Source organism: Brachycentrus maculatus, unplaced genomic scaffold (genome assembly GCF_059751285.1).
Source record: "Brachycentrus maculatus isolate JH-2025_06_01 unplaced genomic scaffold, ASM5975128v1 h1tg000685l, whole genome shotgun sequence".
Taxonomy (NCBI): Eukaryota; Metazoa; Arthropoda; class Insecta; order Trichoptera; family Brachycentridae; genus Brachycentrus; species Brachycentrus maculatus.
In genome coordinates this window covers 6,091-24,492 of record NW_028281417.1, presented here as the reverse complement: position 1 = coordinate 24,492, position 18,402 = coordinate 6,091, and the positions used below count along the sequence as shown (strand labels likewise).

Below are 18,402 nucleotides of genomic sequence, written 5' to 3'. Positions count from 1 at the left end.
TTTTCACTTTCCTCGCCGTTCCGGCGGCTGAATCTTCTCCATTGTCTGTCGCTAACTCGGCTCACTTATCCGCGCAAACACTTCGAGCGAACTGAACGTACGAGTACATATCATTCACTCCTTTAAAAATACAAAGTGACAGCTGTTGTAAAGAAGCGCGCTGTCTGCCATCAGTAAATTAGAAGATAGTAATAATAATAAATAATAAATCCCTTACCGCACCCCAATGGTGCATAGGGCACTGCTTCATATAAACGCAGTGTTATCTCGATCGTTTACACATGAAGGAAAGGTGATCAGCCCTCCACTTCAGGTACCAGTCCAGTGTAATATTGAATAAATATTAGAGTGAAAAAAATCACTTATATATTTATTAAACCCCCCCTGGGAATCGAACCCGGGACCTCCAGAACGGTAGCCGAGCATGCTGACCATTGCACTACGGAGGCGGACAAAATTAGAAGATAGTCTATTTTTTAAAGTGCCCAAAGTACCATCTGCGAATAGAAGAGAAACCGTTCTACACACTGTTTCTTACGAATTTTTCTTGGGATGTATTTACATATAATCCGTATTCAAAAAACCCGTCAATATTTGTCCTTGTGACGAAAAGTCCATTTAAATGAATTATCCATAAAACCAATCAAGCCAAAAAATCTTATGATCAAACCTCATATGTAAAAAATCAGCAATTTTCAACTGCGCAACTGGCGTCACGGGTTCGATTCCCGTCAATTCAAAATAAATTCAAGAAAGATTTATTTTTAATTAGTCTGATGAAGTGTTTTTGTAATGCATTTTTTACATTTACCTTCCCTATCCTTACATTCCGTCCGCGTCCGTAGTGTAATGGTCAGCACGCTCGGCTACCCTTCTGGAGGTCCCGGGTTCGATTCCCGGGGGGGGGGGGTTAAATAAATAAAAGTGTTTTTTTTCACTCTAATATTTATTTAATATTACCCTGGACTGGTACCTGAAGCGGAGGGCTGATCACTTTTCCTTCATATGTAAACGATCACGATAACACTGCGTTTATATGAAGCAGTGCCCTATGCACCATTGGGGTGCAGATAAGGGTTTTAAAAAATCCTTACATTCAAAACTGCAGACAAGCCTCTGGCTTTGCGGGTTATTCTTTAAAAAAAATAAAAAGAAAGGTGTGTTGATATGGTTTGGACATATGGGACTAATGAGTGAGGAAAGAACGGAAAAAATGAATGAGGTGAATGTAGTTGGAAAAAGGAGCAGAGGAAATCCGAGGAAAACTTGGCATGGTTAGGTGTGTCAAATACTCGAAAGTGGACAGGTTAGGAGCCGAAATAATCGTCGGGCGTGCATGAGGAGATGATCGTGGAAGAGGCGAAGAATGTTTGCAAGGACAAAGTGGTGTGGGGTTCTATTCTGGACCGATCAAGTTAGGGCAACAGCAGGCCCTCGGTGGTTGGAGCGCTACGTGCAGCGCAGGCAAGGGATAACTGGAGAAGAGACATTGCTTCCACAAGGGCTACAACCCTCAGTAATGAGGATTCAAATGGAGAAAAAGACGGTAACAGAGTCTTAATGGTGTATTCTCAAATGTACAAAATTATTAAGTGACCAGCTGCTGCGTCATGAAAAAAATCATGGATGGTGCAGAAAGATAACACCATTCAAAGGCATGGCCTAGGTGGCGTTGTCCATAATAGAAGGACCCACAACCTGAGGACGAGGATAGCTGACTTCAACAGTCTACAAAGACGATAAGTAGGAATGGAGCTAGGAAGAAGAAGAAGATGAAACGAACGACGAACATAGTAAACGCCTGTAAATAATTGTAACGACTCATGACTTGATAATGACTCTGATACAAAAACAATCAGGTGATATCGTTTTGCTTCGATGGTCATGCTAAGTGACAAGTGTTTTGCAGCGGTTCAATGAGGAAGAAAGTAGAAAACCAAATAAAGAAGGGCAAAAAGAGTGAAAGAAGATGTAAAAAAACTAAAAAATGAAATTAAAATAAAAAGCCTATGGAACAAGATTGTATCCAAATATTTTGAGTGTGACTCCCGGGCAGACCACCAAAGAGATGGATTGACAGCTGGAAATCGACTTCGTAGGAGGCTTATCCGTCTTGAAAATAGGCTTCTTCTTTTTGGTGTAGGCCTTATGCCTACACCAAAAAGAAGAAGAAGAAGAATTCAAGTTAAACCGACAAAAAGGCAGTGAACAAGATTCTATCAAAATATTTTGAGTATGTCCATGCTTGTACAGAAATTTCGAGACGCATGAACGTAGAAGAGGCGAAGAATGCTTGCAAGGACAATATATATTTTGTCGAGGCATATTTATATTTTGTCCGCCTCAATAGTGCAATGGTCAGCACGCTCGGTTACTTTACTGGAGGTCCCGGGTTCGATTCCCAGGTGAGGGGTTAAATAAATAAGTGATTTTTTCGCTCTTATTTTTATTTAATATTACCCTGGACTGGTACCTGAAACGGAGGGCTGATCACCTTTCCTTCATGTGTACACAATCAAGACAACACTGCGTATATATGATGCAGTGCTCTATGCACTATTGGGTGCGGATAAGGGTTTGAAAAATAAGAGGAAGAATGTATATATTTACATCAAGTGTTGTAGGATTCCTTTCGTACGTTAGTTGTTATTACGAAACATGTTGTATTTCGGCTGATGCCCTTAGTTTAGAGAGAAGATTTATATATGTATATATATATATATATATATATATATATATATATATATATATATATATATATATATATATATATATATATATATATATATATATATATATATATATATATATATATATAGTTTAAAGTATTGGTCCCAGACAAGCGCCTTGTGGGACACCGCTGTCCATCACTAGATGTCCAAGTACATGTATGGAGTATTCTCCGGGCAACTCCGGGTCACGCACTTCGTTCGCGCTCGGCTGACCTCGGGCGATTCCGTCCATCGGGCGTCGGAGCGAGACGGAGAAAGTTCAGAGGGATCTTTTGGCGGCGCGACACGGTATCAATCAGAACGACAATAGGGCTATTTTTTCTTAACATGCAATTAGCTTAGTAATTGAAATATTTGAGGAATCTTTCCTTTTATGCCTAGTATGATTTTTTCTACTCTCTGATCATGGTATATTGTTCCGTTGTCCTAAGGTGAGAACACTTTTCCTTGCATTGGAACAGCTTGCATCTCCACACCAAAAGGGCACCTTCTCTGTCCACCTTCAAGAAATGGCTGAAACGTTACTATCTTCATCTACCTTTCCGTTCATGGTGTATCCACTTCTCGGGGGAGAACACCTTCCATTCCTCCACATAACACATCATCCTTCAGTCATTCCTGAATTGTTCAAGTAGCTACATTATGGAATCAATGACCTCTTCATGGGAAAAATGCACCATGTCTGAGGATCTCCAAGTTACAAACGCCTTGAACATTACTATCTGTCCTTAGAACCCTTACATATCAACCTTATAATGTTCCACTATCTCCCCTCCTCGACTCATTACCTGACCATACTTCATATATCGCTCACTCCTTTCAAGAACGTCACAAATCAAAAACCTTGATTTTTCAAAAGAACGTATTTAAAGTTTAAAAATATAACACAATGTGTGAAAAATAAATATCAAGCCACTTATTGAACTTTTTATTGTGCAACAGATCTTTTTAGGTAAAACCTGAATGTTTCTTCTCCATTTAAAGAATTTTGTATACTTAAAAAAATAATTAAGTATACAAATTAAGGCGATTCAGTTGGCTTGGCCATGTACTCCGCATGCCTCCCGAGACCCTTAATCAAGCTTGCCCCTTTTACAAGGCATCAGGTTCGCGCCGCCCAGGACGACCACTGCTGACAATTCGTCGGCAGTTCTCGTCAGAACTTCGGGACGCGGATCTGACTTGGGAGGATGCAAGCGAGCTGGCAGCCGACAGAAAAGCCTGGAGATAGTTTGTGGACTCCATATGCTCCACCTAGGGAGCGGATATGGTTATTATATTATTATTTAAAAAAATAATTAATAAAATACCTATTCTTCAAAATGTAAAAACAAAACTTTCTGCCCTGTAGCGGGTAAATATTAAGTTAAAAATATGCCGCTTTTGCTGGTATATAGTACATTTTCTGGGCATTCCGAAAACATGCACAACTGAAAATTGACGATTTTTTATTAATGACTTTGAAAGGAGTGAGCGACATGCGTATATCATTGTCTCCTTCGTTGCCTTCCCCACCTAACGACATCTTCCATCTCGCATATTTCCCTGATCCCGGCGTTCCTTATTCTATCTCGTAGACTCTTGCCAGATATGCTCCTTAGAGTCTTCATTTCTGACAAATTCTGCTAATCACTTTACTGTATTTTACTATATTTTAGCGCCATCTAGTGACAAGAGTTGAAATGAAAGTGCCTTATTCGTCTTTGACGTTTTTGTTTTGTTCTGATCTTTGCTAAAAAAGGTTTGCGTCTTTGGTAAAAATATATATATATATATATATATATATATATATATATATATATATATATATATATATATATATATATATATATATATATATATATATATATATATATATATATATATATATATATATATATATATATATATATATATATATATATATATATATATATATATATATATATATATATATATATATATATATATATATATATATATATATATGTATTTATATGCACTGAACTTCACATTTATTTATTATTAAATTATTTGTTTGGGAATTAAACAGCTTGTACATATAAAAATATAAAAAAATATGATACACGATTTACCAGCAACGAAGGTTTGATAGTCCCAAGAATTAACAATAAATATGGGAGTCCAACACTGCAATATATCGTTACAAACATTTTTTATTTGTTGCTCACGGAGGTTAGAGGTCAAAATAAAATATGGAACAAAGGCAAAATAAAGAAATGGGTAAATGATCAAAAGTTAATTCTATGAAAATTTGTAAAGTAGTTTATATTCTTAATTTTCTCTCTTTTTTGTGTGCATATTAGGTTAAAACGGATAACAATAATAAATAATGTATGTAAAAAGAACTCCACCGACAAGACACACAAGGTGGCTTGGTGGGTCTCTGCAAAAAATATATTTTAAATATGTTTATATTTGTAATGTGAGTAAACGTATACAATTTATTTAAATAAATAAATAAAAAAATCGAATTTGATCAATACATATAGGAGTTCCAAAATTTCAGTAGTGTGGTTGTCAATCATAGGTAGAATTGTGAATGTTACACGTGTGTAAAGTGATCACTTAAACACAGACTTTCGTATTCTTCTTCATCTATGTTGAGATATTAACATTCCCATTTCTTTCGTACATATTAATCAAATACTTTTAATGATTTTAACATGTGTTTTTGTTTTAATTTTACTTATATCGTAACTAATAAAATAACTTTATACTAAAAAAAAAATCTTAGTCCACCTCCGTATTGTAATGGTCAGCACGCTCGACTACCGTACTGGAGGTCCCGGGTTCGATTCCCAGGGGGGGTGAGTCTAATAAATTTTAATGATTTAATGATTATTGAAGATTACCCTGGACTGGTAACTGAAGCGGAGGGCTGATCACCTGTCCTTCATATATCAACGATCAAGATAACACTCCATTCATATGCTGTAGTGCCCTATGCACCATCAGTGTGCGAATAAGGGTTTGAAGATGAAAACATACAATTCTTTTAATCAGCCCGTAACAGGTTGTAAGCCCTGTAAATACCTATATTCATCTTCATCTATAAAATTTCAAAGAAGATATCATCAGACTGGTGCCTGATGATGTCTGGAACGACGAAACCCGGTCACTGGACATATGAAATAAATGTGAAAAATAACTAAATGGTGTTATTTTATTTTATAAAATGAAGTTCAATGAAGAAATGTGAGTAAAAAAACTTGAATCTAACACATATTAACAAATTCATTGTTCAACAGGTGATCTTATACAGCTAGTGGGACACTTTCCAACAGACAATTTTCACTCATACGACACCAAACCCATTTCCAACAAACCCCTGACAATCTATGACGAACCCACTATCCTATTCCACAAACCCGAATACGACAGACCTAGTCTTGATTACGACAGACCAAAACCAGAGTATGACAGACCAAAACCAGAGTACGATAGGCCCAAGCCGGATTACAACAGACCAAAACCAGAGTACAATAGGCCTAAGCCGGATTACGACAGACCAAAACCAGATTACGATAGGCCCAAGCCAGATTACGACAGACCCAAACCAGATTACGATAGGCCCAAGCCAGACTTTGACAGACCTCACCTTGACTATGACAGACCGAAGCCAGAATATAACTGGGTGAAACCAGATTTCTACAGACCCACAAAACCAAATTCAGACAACTTCGACCAGAACCCCTTCTTCCACGTCAAACCTTCCTACCACAACCACTACGAGACTACAACCAACCAAATCCCACAACCAGATGACTATTACTCCCCCGACAACAACTATGAACCAGTGTCTTTGCAAGGGCAAGGTGGATCCGGATTTTACGGTGACGATGGCACGAATGATCCTAGCTTTCGGGGTAAATTGATACAAAATTTGTGCAAATTGAGCACCTAATCTCCAACCCTGGCACAGTTCTTAAAATAGTAGTAGCAACCCTTTTAACAACAGTAATGCCTTGCATAACGTACTTTATTATATGAAACGGGTTTTTCCATTTCAAAACATGTTTAAAAAATTGTTCTGTAGCACAAAATATGGTTTCTCCCTCTTCTTGAACACCTGCTATTGTAGAGATGGTAGATCCTGTTGGCCTCAGCTGAGTTCGGATAAAAGTTCAGCACCTCTTCCCATTTGACCAGAATCTTCTCGATGGGAGCAGTTGGTGATTGTTTGATTAGATTCCACCTCCTCGTCTTGAGATGAAGTTTCCCTCTGAGCTTCATCATGTTGTTGGACTAGAAGTTCTTGGAGTTTATTAGTTGCCAGCTTTTATGTAACTGTTCTTCAATAAACTCCTCGTGCAAGTGTATTGACTGCTTTCGACCTTGGAGCATTCGAACGACAAGACAAAATAAGACACAGTCCGTTGTATGAAGCGAGGTTCGTTGTATGAATCAAAGGTTTGTCCACCTCCGTGGTGTAATGGTTAGCGTGTTTAGTCGGAGGTCCCGGGTTCAATTCCCAGGGGGATTGAAAATAAATATCAGTGATTTTACACTCTAATATTTATTTAATATTATCCAGGACAGGATCCTGAAGCGCAGGAGTGACCACCTTGCCTTCATGTCAGTAAAGATCAAAATGCGTCAATATGGTGCAGTGCCCTATGCACCATTGGGTGCGGATAAGGGTTAAAAGAAGAAGAATAATGGAATATAAAAAGTTTGTTATGGGCTTTGGTCGTTATGCAAAGCATCGCTGTATTGATATATACGATTGCTTTTAATATTGTTTACATCACACGAGACAAGTTATTTTTCACAAAAATTAATTCAGAATTTAGCTAAATTAAAATAAAACATATTTAAATACAAAAATATTTTGACTGCTCAACAGAGATGAAAAAGAATATGGAAGTCTGGATATTGTGACAAGGTTCATAACTGTTTATTGGCTGGTTGAGTGATCATTTTACACACATCCATCACTTCTTTCAAGAACGTCATAAATAAAAAATTGTCAATTTTCAGTTGTGCATGTTTTTGGAATGACTAGAAAATGTACTATATCCCAGCAAAAGAGGCATATTTTTAACTTAACATTTACCCGCTACAGGGCAAAATAATTTGTTTTAGCATTTTGAAGAAAAAGTATTGTTTAATAATTTTTTTAAATAAACTAAATATTTTTCAAATGGAGAAAAAACATTCATGTTTAAACTAAAAAGATATGTTGCACATTAAAAAGTTCAAAATGTCTTGATATTTATTTTTAAAACATTGTGTTATATTTTTAAACTTTAAAAACGTTCTACTGAAAAATCAAGCTTTTTTTATTTATGACGTTCTTGAAAGGAGTGAGCGACATGTATAATTTATTATTCCACCCATGATTGACAACTACACTACTCAAGTTTTTGGAACTCCTATATATATCATCTATCTCATGACACACTACATATGCCTTCAGAACAGTCATCAGCATGAGAAAACTTTTGTTTAACAGAGACCCTTCCTTCTAAATCCAATCATAGATGGCTATTGTAAACTCAATCATGGAACGTCATGAGACTGACTTCCAATCGTAGTGTGTTTGTCAATCATGGGTAGAAAGTGTTTGTCAATCATGGGTAGAATGTGTTTGTCAATCATGGGTAGAATGTGTTTGTCAATCATGGGTAGAATGTGTTTGTCAATCATGGGTAAAATGTGTTTGTCAATCATGGGTAGATTGTGTTTGTCAATCATGGGTAGAATGTGTTTGTCAATCATGGGTAGATTGTGTTTGTCAATCATGGGTAGAGTGTGTTTGTCAATCATGGGTAGAATGTGTTTGTCAATCATGGGTAGAACCAGATTTGTGAACAAGTATTTGGACACACTCAAAATGTTGTGAATAAATTAACTGGTTAAATTATAAGCTAAAATATTAAAAATGAAAATAATATTTTTAGGCGTTTCTAATGTGTGTGATTATAATCCAGGATTCGGACCTCACATACTAATATAAGAGTTTATGCTCAGTAAAAAGCTTATTTTCATCTCACCAATAGATGTCTCTAGTGAAGTTCTAGTGATTCAAGAACAAAGTTTCTAAATTGGTTCATATATATATATAAAACTTCCAAGAATTTGAGTATTATGTTTGTCAATAATGGGTAGAATTAGCGAATGTTACACGTGTGTAAAGTGATCACTTGACCAGCCTATGAGAGGTCACAAGCCCTGTGACTTGCATGTTTTTCTTCATCTCTGTTGAGATGTTAAAATGTAAAAATAATTCCTGTTTTTTAAGTATTTGGACACAATCAAACAGCCGTGTACATATATTTACTATCAAAAGTCTAGCTCAAAATTTACTTTTTAAACAATATGGTTCGTTGCACATCACACCAAAACTAGTCAATTTTAGTTCAGTAACTTTCTTCTTATCTTATCTTTTAAAAAATATTTGTATTCTATTGTAAAGATTTTGGTTCATTTTTGTTTTACCATATAACTCTCTACTCTTGTAATATTACAACCTACGTATTACACATAACGCTCACTCCTTTCAACAAGGTCATAAATCAAAAATAACAAATTTTTCTGAATGCCCAGAAAATGTACTATGTCCCAGCAAAAGCGGCATATTTTTAACTTAATATTTACCCGCTACAGGGCAGAAAGTGTTGTTTTTGAATTTAAAATAAAAGGTATTGTTTAATATTTTTTAAATGGAGAAAAAGCCTTCAAGTTTTACCTAAAAAGATCTGTTGCACAGTAAAAAGTCCAATAAGTGGCTTGATATTTATTTTTAATACATTTGGTTATATTTTTAAACTTTAAAAACGATCTCCTGAAAAATCAAGTTTTTTGATATTTGACGTTGTTGAAAGGAGTGAGTGATAAGTCCGTCTACAGCACAAACATGTAGCTCTTTTCACTTCTTTAGTTTTTTCCTCAACACATGAAAACCCCTTTCTTCTTATGTTATAAGTCTGTATTCTTACCACATACTTACATATAGATTGACGTTTTTCTATATTATCTGCGGTACTAGTTCATTAGATTTTTCCTCTGTATATTTTCAATATTTTTGTAAAATCAATCTTTTTTAGTTTTTACGATTATTTTATTCTTTTCTTTCGACTTTTAAAATCAACAATAGTCCGCCTTGCGTTTGGCTACTAGGCTGAAGGTCCTGGGATCGATTTCCAGGGTATCAAAATAAATAAATATATGTTTCACAACAATATTCAATATTACCCTGGACTAGTACCTGAAACGTGAGACTGGCCGCCTTGTCTTCATATAATGAATGATCAACTTAATACTGCACCAATTTGATGCAGTGCCTTTTGCACCATTTAGTGGTGATCAGGATAAGAAGGAAGAAGAAGAAGGATAAAAATTATCAGTTAGCCTAAGAGAATGACGCTTTTTTAAATATGTAGTAGAATTGACCAGATATTGACAGACCAAAAGCAAACTGTTATACACCTAAGTCAGACTATGTCAGACCTAAGTCAGACTATGTCAGACCTTAGCTAGACTATGTCTGATCCGACGCAAACTATGTCAGACCTGACGCAGACTATATCAGGCTTAAGCAAGATTATAACAGACCTAAAGCAGACTATTTCAAACCCAAGCCAGACTTTAGTATGTCACACCTTAGTCTTTTTTAGAGCTAAGTCAGACTATGTCAGACCTAAGCCAGATTGTGTCAGACCTAAGGCAGACTATTTTAAACCTAAGGGTGGTGACTGACCGGAGCATTTCGTTGTAACAAACGTTGTTACATCGCTCGCGGCGAGCATCACCGAGCATCCGAAACTATGGATGGAGCGCTCGGCTCGCTGTACTGACTATACGAACTCGCATCGTAACATGTCAGTCACCACCCTAAGCCGAATTATTTCAGACCTTAGCAAAACAACAACAGACCTAGTCCAGACTATGTAAGACCAAAGCTAGACTAAAATTAATAAAAATAATAAATTTGGATAACTTATATAGCGCCGTTTAATGAATTGGGGAAAATATTATAGTGGAAATGATTTAGCAAACAAATCGCTCACTCCTTTCAAGAACGTCATAAATCAAAAAACTTGATTTTTCAGCAGAACGTTTTTTTTTTTTTTTTTTTTTTTATTTATTTCTTAAGTTAGCTTATATTAAAACTAATATAAACTATTATATACATTTACATCATCTTTATATATTTACATTTCAAAGGTTTCAAAATATAATACAATGTATTAAATAAATATCAAACCACTTATCGAACTTTTTACTGCGGAACAGAACTTTATAGGTAAAACCTGAAGGTTTTTTCTCCATTTGTAAAATATTTAGTATATTTCAAAAAATAATTAAAAAATACCTTTTCTTAAAATGCTAAAACAAAACTTTCTGCCCTGTAGCCGGTAAATATTAAGTTTAAAATATGCCTCTTTTGCTGGGATATAGTACATTTTCTGGGCATTCTGAAAACATACATAACTAAAAATTGACGATTTTTGATTTATGACGTTCTTGAAAGGAGTGAGCGAAATGTGTTTTTAGTCTTTTTCTAAAGATCATCTCACTCTCAATGTTTCTAACAATTAGTGACTATCCCAGTCTTCAAACAGTAGATTTAAGAATACTTTTGTAAAATACAAACCTATATTTTCATTTCTTATATATTATTTTGAATTTTCACCACATAATTTACTGTCTAATGTATGAGATTTTATTTGTTGACAGGAATAATTTTTTACCGTATTGTGACATTCTATTTTGATCTTTTTTAGCCTGTGGAGAGCTTTATACGAGGTCTAACAGGATCGTGGGAGGGCATTCGACAGCGTTTGGTTCTCATCCCTGGCAAGCTGCTCTCATCAAGTCAGGCTTCCTGAGCAAGAAGCTGTCGTGTGGCGGTGCCTTGGTCTCCGACAGATGGGTGGTAACGGCGGCTCATTGCGTGGCAACGTTAGTATAAAACAAATATCATATCAAAAACAGGCTTGAAGTCAAGTCACATGTGGAATAATGGACTACACAACACTTAACTAACTAACTAACTAACCATTACGCCGCTTCCCCGCAGGGGTAGGCAGAGAGAATAGAACGCCACACCACTCTGTCTTTGCAAACATTCTTCGCCTCTTCAACGTTCATGCATCTCCTCATACATACCCGCCGATTGTTAAGACTCCTAACCTGACCACTTTCAAGTATTTGGCATACTTGATCGTGCCATGTTTTTCTCGGTCTTCCTCTGCTCCTTTTTCCAATGACATTCGCCTCATAAATTTGTTTTACCGTTCTTTCCTCACTCATTGGTTCTACATGTCCAAACCATCTCAACACACCTTTCTTAATTTTATCGATAATGCTTATCTCAGAGCCTTGATTTTTCAGGAGATCGTTTTTAAAGTTTAAAAATATAATAAAATGTATTAAAAATAATTATGAAGCCACTTTTTGAACATTTTACTGTGCAACAGATCTTTTTAGGTAAAACCTGAATGTATCTTTTTCTCCATATGCAAAATATTTAGTATATTTAAAAAAATAATTAAACACTACCTTTTCTTCAAAATGTGAAAACAACACCTTCTGCCCTGTAGCTGATAAATATTAAGTTCAAAATATGCCGCTTTTGCTGGGATATAGCACATTTTCAGGGCACAAGTGAAAATTGACGATTTTTGATTTATGACCTTCTTGAAAGAAGTGAGCGATATATCACTACATATATAATTTATTTTGGATCCCTGAACGGGTTTTATTTTATACATGTCAGGCAGCTGGTTAATTTGGGTATTAGCAATATAATTTAAGCAGCTTGTGCCAAATTTAGTAGTGTTTATCACATGTCCATACGAGATGGTGATCTTTCTCTTCCATGTTCTAGCACTCCCAACTCCAATCTTCGAGTCAGACTTGGGGAATGGGACGTGCGTGCGCAGGCTGAGCGACTACCTCACGAGGAGTATGCCGTGGAGCGCAAGGAGGTACACCCCTCCTACAGTCCCACCGACTTCAAGAACGACGTGGCTCTGGTCAGACTCAGCAGGTCTGTGGCCTTCAAGCAGCACATTCTACCGGTAAGGATAATCAATTTCCACGAGAAGTTGGAAGTGTGTCGCCGTATCCAGATTACAAACGACTTTAATTTTTTAATTAGTTTCATAGAAACATACATTTTTTTTACTATATGTATTACAGCTCTTTAGGCATGGCCTGTGTTAAGCCGAAATGTTAATAATTTTTTTTAAATTTTTATTATTATTAGATTAAATACATTAGAACAATTTTTTCATAGACAACAGATCTCTTTAGGTAAAACCTGAATATTTTTTCTCCATTTGAAAAATATTTTGGATACTTAAAAAAATAATTAAACAATACCTTTTCTTCAAAATGCAAAAACAACACTTTCTGCCCTGTAGCGGGTAAATATTAAGTTTAAAATATGCCGCTTTTGCTGGGATATAGTACATTTTCTGGGCATTCTGAAAACATGCACAACTGAAAATTGACGATTTTTGATGTTTGACGTTGTTGAAAGGAGTTAGCGATTTGTGGAATAATTATTGTTTTATAAACGAGTTCTGCAGTATTTCTATGTATTGGTCATGGCTGGTTTTGATTTTTAGGTGTGTCTGCCCGCAAAGGAAATGAAGTTGGCTGGAAAGATGGCCACTGTAGCTGGCTGGGGGAGAACCAAACATGGACAAAGCACTGTTCCAGCTGTGTTACAGGTAAACATGTTCAAGTATCTTCTTCTTCTTATTTTAGGACTAGGTCCTATCATTCTCGGGTCGCTCCCGGGAGGTGGAAGACCAGCTATCCCTCCATCGTTTAGGTGGTCTTCCTGGGGGTCTGATCCCGCTTATGCTGCTGTCCGCTGCCACCCTCACCACTCGATCCGAACTCGCTCTTCTCACATGATACCTCCAGAAACGTCTTCTTTCTATTTCCCATCGCACAACATCTTCAACATCGCAGATTTTTCTTATTTCTGAGTTTCTAACTCTGTCGCGAAGTGTTAGGCCTGCAATGGGTCGTAGAGTCTTCATTTCCGGTGTGCTAAGAAGGCTTTTTGTGTGCTCGCAGTGTCGGCTCTTGTTTCCGTGCCGTATGTCAGGATCGGTCTTACGCAGGTTTTATAGATCCTCACCTCTTTCAGCATGTATTTGTTTCTCTATACAAAAACTTTTTAAGCATCCAGCTACAGCAGAGGCCTTGTTTGCTTGCTCTCTTACGTCAAGTATCTAATATGGTGTATTTTTTTAGAAGTTGGAATTAAAACTGTCATCATTGTATCTACAGACTGTCAATTTGACAGTTGACAATTGATTTGTAGTCAGCACATTTTGCCATTTCACCATAAATACACTGAATGACCATTAGGTTCAGTGAATGGGCAGAAAACAATATTCAGATTGATCCTCTTTTACAACGCAAATTTTGTTCACCTTTGAGGCACATTTTTGGTTAAATGGCTATGTCGATAATAGGAATTGCCGAATTCGGAGTGGAGAAAACCCAGAAGCCTTTGTCGAGACGTCCTTACATCCATTAAAAGTCACTGTTTGGTGTGCTATATGGGCAGGTGGAATCATTGGCCCATATTTATTTAAAGACGATGCCGGCCAGAATGTTACGGTCAATGGAGAGCGCTACTAAACCATGATTACTTACTTCTTCGTACCTCAGTTGAATGGTATTGATGTGACAGAGCTTTAGTTTCAACAAGATGGCGCAACATGCTGCACGGCAAGTGCCACCATCAAGCATTGATGCGACAGAACTGCGGTTTCAACAAACAATAAAAATAAAGCTTAAATGTTAAACTCAAAACATTTTGAGTGTGTCCAAATACTTGTTCACAAAATCTGGATTATCTCCAATTGCAGGAGTTATTTTCATATTATTTTTTGACATCTCATCAAAGATGAAGAAAAACACATCTAATGAGATGTCAAAACATAATATGAAAATAACTCCTGTAATTGGAGATAATCCAGATTTTGTGAACACTATTTGGACACACTCAAAATGTTGTAAATAAATTATCTGGTCAAATAATAAGCTTAAATAATAAAAATGAAAATGATACTTTCTGGCTTTTCTCATGTGTGTGATTATAATCCAGAATTCGGACCTCACATACTAATAAAAGAGTTTCTACTCAATAAAAAGCTTCTTTTCATCTCACCAATAGATGTCTCTAATGAATTTCTAGTGATCCAAGAATAATGTTTCAAAATTGGTTCATATATATAGAACTTCCAAGAATTTGAGTAGTGTGGTTGTCAATAATGGGTAGAATTGGTGAACGTGTGTAAAGTGATCACTTAAACTAGACCATCATAACGGTCGTCAGCCCCGTAAATGCCTAGACTTCCATTTCTTCTTCATCTTTGATGAGATGTCAAAAAATAATGGTTAAACTCAATTTTTTTTTAAAATCAAATGTTTCTTTTTAGGAAGTAGACGTTGAGGTGATCCCAAACGAAAGATGCCAGCGCTGGTTCAGAGCTGCAGGAAGAAGAGAGACTATTCATGACGTCTTTCTCTGTGCTGGGTACAAGGAGGTAAGGCATTCGTTGATTTTCAGCGAACTTGATGATGGTCCGGAAAAGCAATGTTTGAAGGACTAAAATTCAGCTCAGTGCTGAAAATCAGCGTTGATTAGATCAAAATAAACTATTGTATATTCTGTTTAGAGTAGTTTAAAAGGAAAACGATTATAAAATAATTTAGTTTAAAAAAAATAGCAGCACTGTATTAATATACTCTACCAACGTTTTTTTGTATTAAAAAAATAAATCTCTCTATGAACGTGTTCTGTATTGAAATACTCTCTAACAGTGATTTTGTTGTTGTATTTAAATAATCTCTTATATCATTTTTTGTATTGAAATTATCTTTAACAACGTTCTTATACTCCGTATTTCCTTTTTTTGTATTAAAACACTCTCTTTTAACGTTTTTTTAAAAAGCACTAAAATACTCCTAAACAACTTTCTTTTTTTATTGAAATACTCTCTAACAACGCTGTTTGTATTAAAATACTCTCTAACAACGTTGTTTGCATTAAAATACTCTATAACTAACTCCACCTCCGTAGTGTAATGGTCAGCACGCTCGGCTACCGTTCTTTAGGTCCCGGGTTCAATTCCCAGGCGGGGTCAAATAAATATAAGTGATTTTTTCACTGTAATATTTGTTCAATATTACCCTGGACTGGTACCTGAAGCGGAGGGCTGATTACCTTTCCTTCATGTGTAAACAATCAAGATAACACTGCGTTTATATGAAGCAGTGCCCTATGCACCATTGGGTAGCGGATAAGGGTTTTATCATAACTAACTTATTTGTAATTAAATACGCTCTCAAAATATTTTTTAAATCATCATTTATAAACTTAAAAACGTGATTGAAGACAGGTGCCGTGGCGTAGTTGGATAAATCTTCGACTCAAAACTGGTGTCGTGGGTTCGATTCCCGTCCCATTCAATAAAGATGTATTTTCAATTGGCTGTAATGTATTTTTCACCTCTACCTTCCTTATCCTTACTATCCTACCCGCAGACAAGCCTCTAGGAATTAACCTTTGTATTTTTTTAGGGTGGAAGAGACTCTTGCCAAGGTGATTCAGGTGGCCCATTGACTATGAAAGTAGAAGGAAGAAACACCCTCATCGGTCTCGTCTCATGGGGAATAGGCTGCGGCAGAGAACACCTCCCAGGAGTCTACACCAACATACAAAAATTCGTACCCTGGCTAGAAAAAGTCATGAACTAAAGACGAAGCCGGTCAAACAAGTTATAAAAATTATAAAACTACACAATTGAAAATGTTTTAAGACGGGAAAAGCATTACAGGTGACACGAAGAAGAAATAAGAAGAAGAAGTTGTGCTAAAATATGAAGTAGACTTATTTATTGTTTCGGCATTAACTTTGTGGTAAGACATGTTACAATGATTAAAGAAAACACTTCGTTTTTTACCATTTGAGTTTTATTATAGACTACATGTTTCAGAAGTTAAACTTCCATCATTCAGGTCTGTATAATAACTAAAATATAAAATTGTTCTATAAATAAGGAGAGGGGAAAGTAAGGGGAAGGGGTTAGTCAAGGGACGGAATTTGAAAACAAAGGAAAAATGGAAAGCAATGGTGAAGAATTTTGAAACAATATATTATTTAATAAATTATTATTAGAATTCAGGTTTTTTGGATTTCTAAATTTTCAAGATAATTCAAATTTAAGGCCAAATTATGAATTATCTTGAAAATTTAGAAATCCAAAAAAACCTGAATTCTAATAATAATTTATTAAATAATATATTGTTTCAAAATTCTTCGCCTTTGCTTTCCATTTTTCCTTTGTTTTCAAACTCCGTCCCTTGACTAACCCCTTCCCCTTACTTTCCCCTCTCCTTATTATTAGAACAATTTTATATTTTATATTTGAGTTATTATACAGACCTGAATGATAGAAGTTTAACTTCTGAAACATGTAGTCTATGATAAAACTCAAGTGGTAAAAAACGAAGTGTTTTCTTTAATCATTGTAATTTTTTTGTAAATAAATAATCAAAAAAAAATCCTTTCACTTATTTTTTTTGTGTACTTAAATGTAATGATAAATTATGAACAATTTTACAATTAATTAAGTGATGTGGTAGTGATTTTAAAATAAAATTATTTTGTAGGCTTGTCCATAGATCAAAACTAGTGGATCTTTTCATAATTTTTTGTAAAGGACGTTTTTTTAGAGGAATCCAAATTCAAATTTCCCACAATAAATTGTTGGTGGCGCCCGCCGTGTGGCGTGTTGCGCCATCTTGTTGAAACCACAGCTCTGTCACGTCAATGCCATTCAACTGAGGTACGAAGCAGTCAGTAATCATGGTTGTTTAGTGCTCTGCGTTGACCGTAACATTCTGGCCGGCATCGTCTTTAAAAAAGTATATTCCAATGATTCCGCCTGCCCATAAGGCACACCAAACAGTGACTTTTAAAGGCTTCTAGGTTTTCTCCACTGCAAATTCGGCAATTCCACTTATTGACATAGCCATTTAACCAAAAATGTGCCTCATCGGTGAACAAAATTTTGCGTTGAAAAAGAGGATCAAGCTGAATATTGTTTTCGGCCCATTTACCGAACCTACGACGCGCATAATGACCATTTAGTCTATTCATGATGAAATGGTAAGACGTACTGACTACAAATCGAATATCAACTGTCAAGTTGACAGTCTGTAGAAACAATGTTGCCAGATTAAAAACGAAACCTCTAAAAAACATCCTATATTAGTAAATATATCGTGGTCATACAGGAGAAAGTGACCGAGTGCATTGTTTTACAAAATGTGATCATTGACTATTTGATATCTTACTAGCTTAATATTGCCCTGGAAAAATCCCAAAGGATTTTAAACTTGAAAGTATAATATATTGACTTGGTAAAAATGACTAACTGCATTGATGTTTATTTTGTTGCCAAGCAAAAGTGACTTAAATGGCCCTCCTGAATATTTTACGTTTTGGTAGTTGGTCACTTTCTCCTGTACGACATATGTACAAAAATAAATATTGATTCTATTGTAATGTAAATATATCCATAAGGATTTTAAAAATAACTATGATTTTTAATGTCTTTCTATATTTAATTTTTTAAATAAATGAAGATTTCACATTTTAAAAAATGGAGAAATTAAATTCACA

General features: G+C 35.6%; 1 protein-coding gene across 1 annotated transcript in view; it reads left to right on the top strand.

Moving 5' to 3' along the window:
* Positions 1-16,719, top strand: part of LOC148300610 (chymotrypsinogen B-like) — a 53,032-nt gene extending 36,313 nt beyond the window's left edge. Inside the window, exons 3-7 of the mRNA XM_088274526.1 lie at positions 11,465-11,642; positions 12,571-12,763; positions 13,316-13,420; positions 15,152-15,259; positions 16,296-16,719. Coding sequence (XP_088130652.1) covers positions 11,465-11,642; positions 12,571-12,763; positions 13,316-13,420; positions 15,152-15,259; positions 16,296-16,472 — 761 coding nt within the window. The 3' untranslated portion in view covers positions 16,473-16,719. The remainder of the gene's footprint in view (positions 1-11,464; positions 11,643-12,570; positions 12,764-13,315; positions 13,421-15,151; positions 15,260-16,295) is intronic.
* Positions 16,720-18,402: the final 1,683 nt, after the last annotated feature.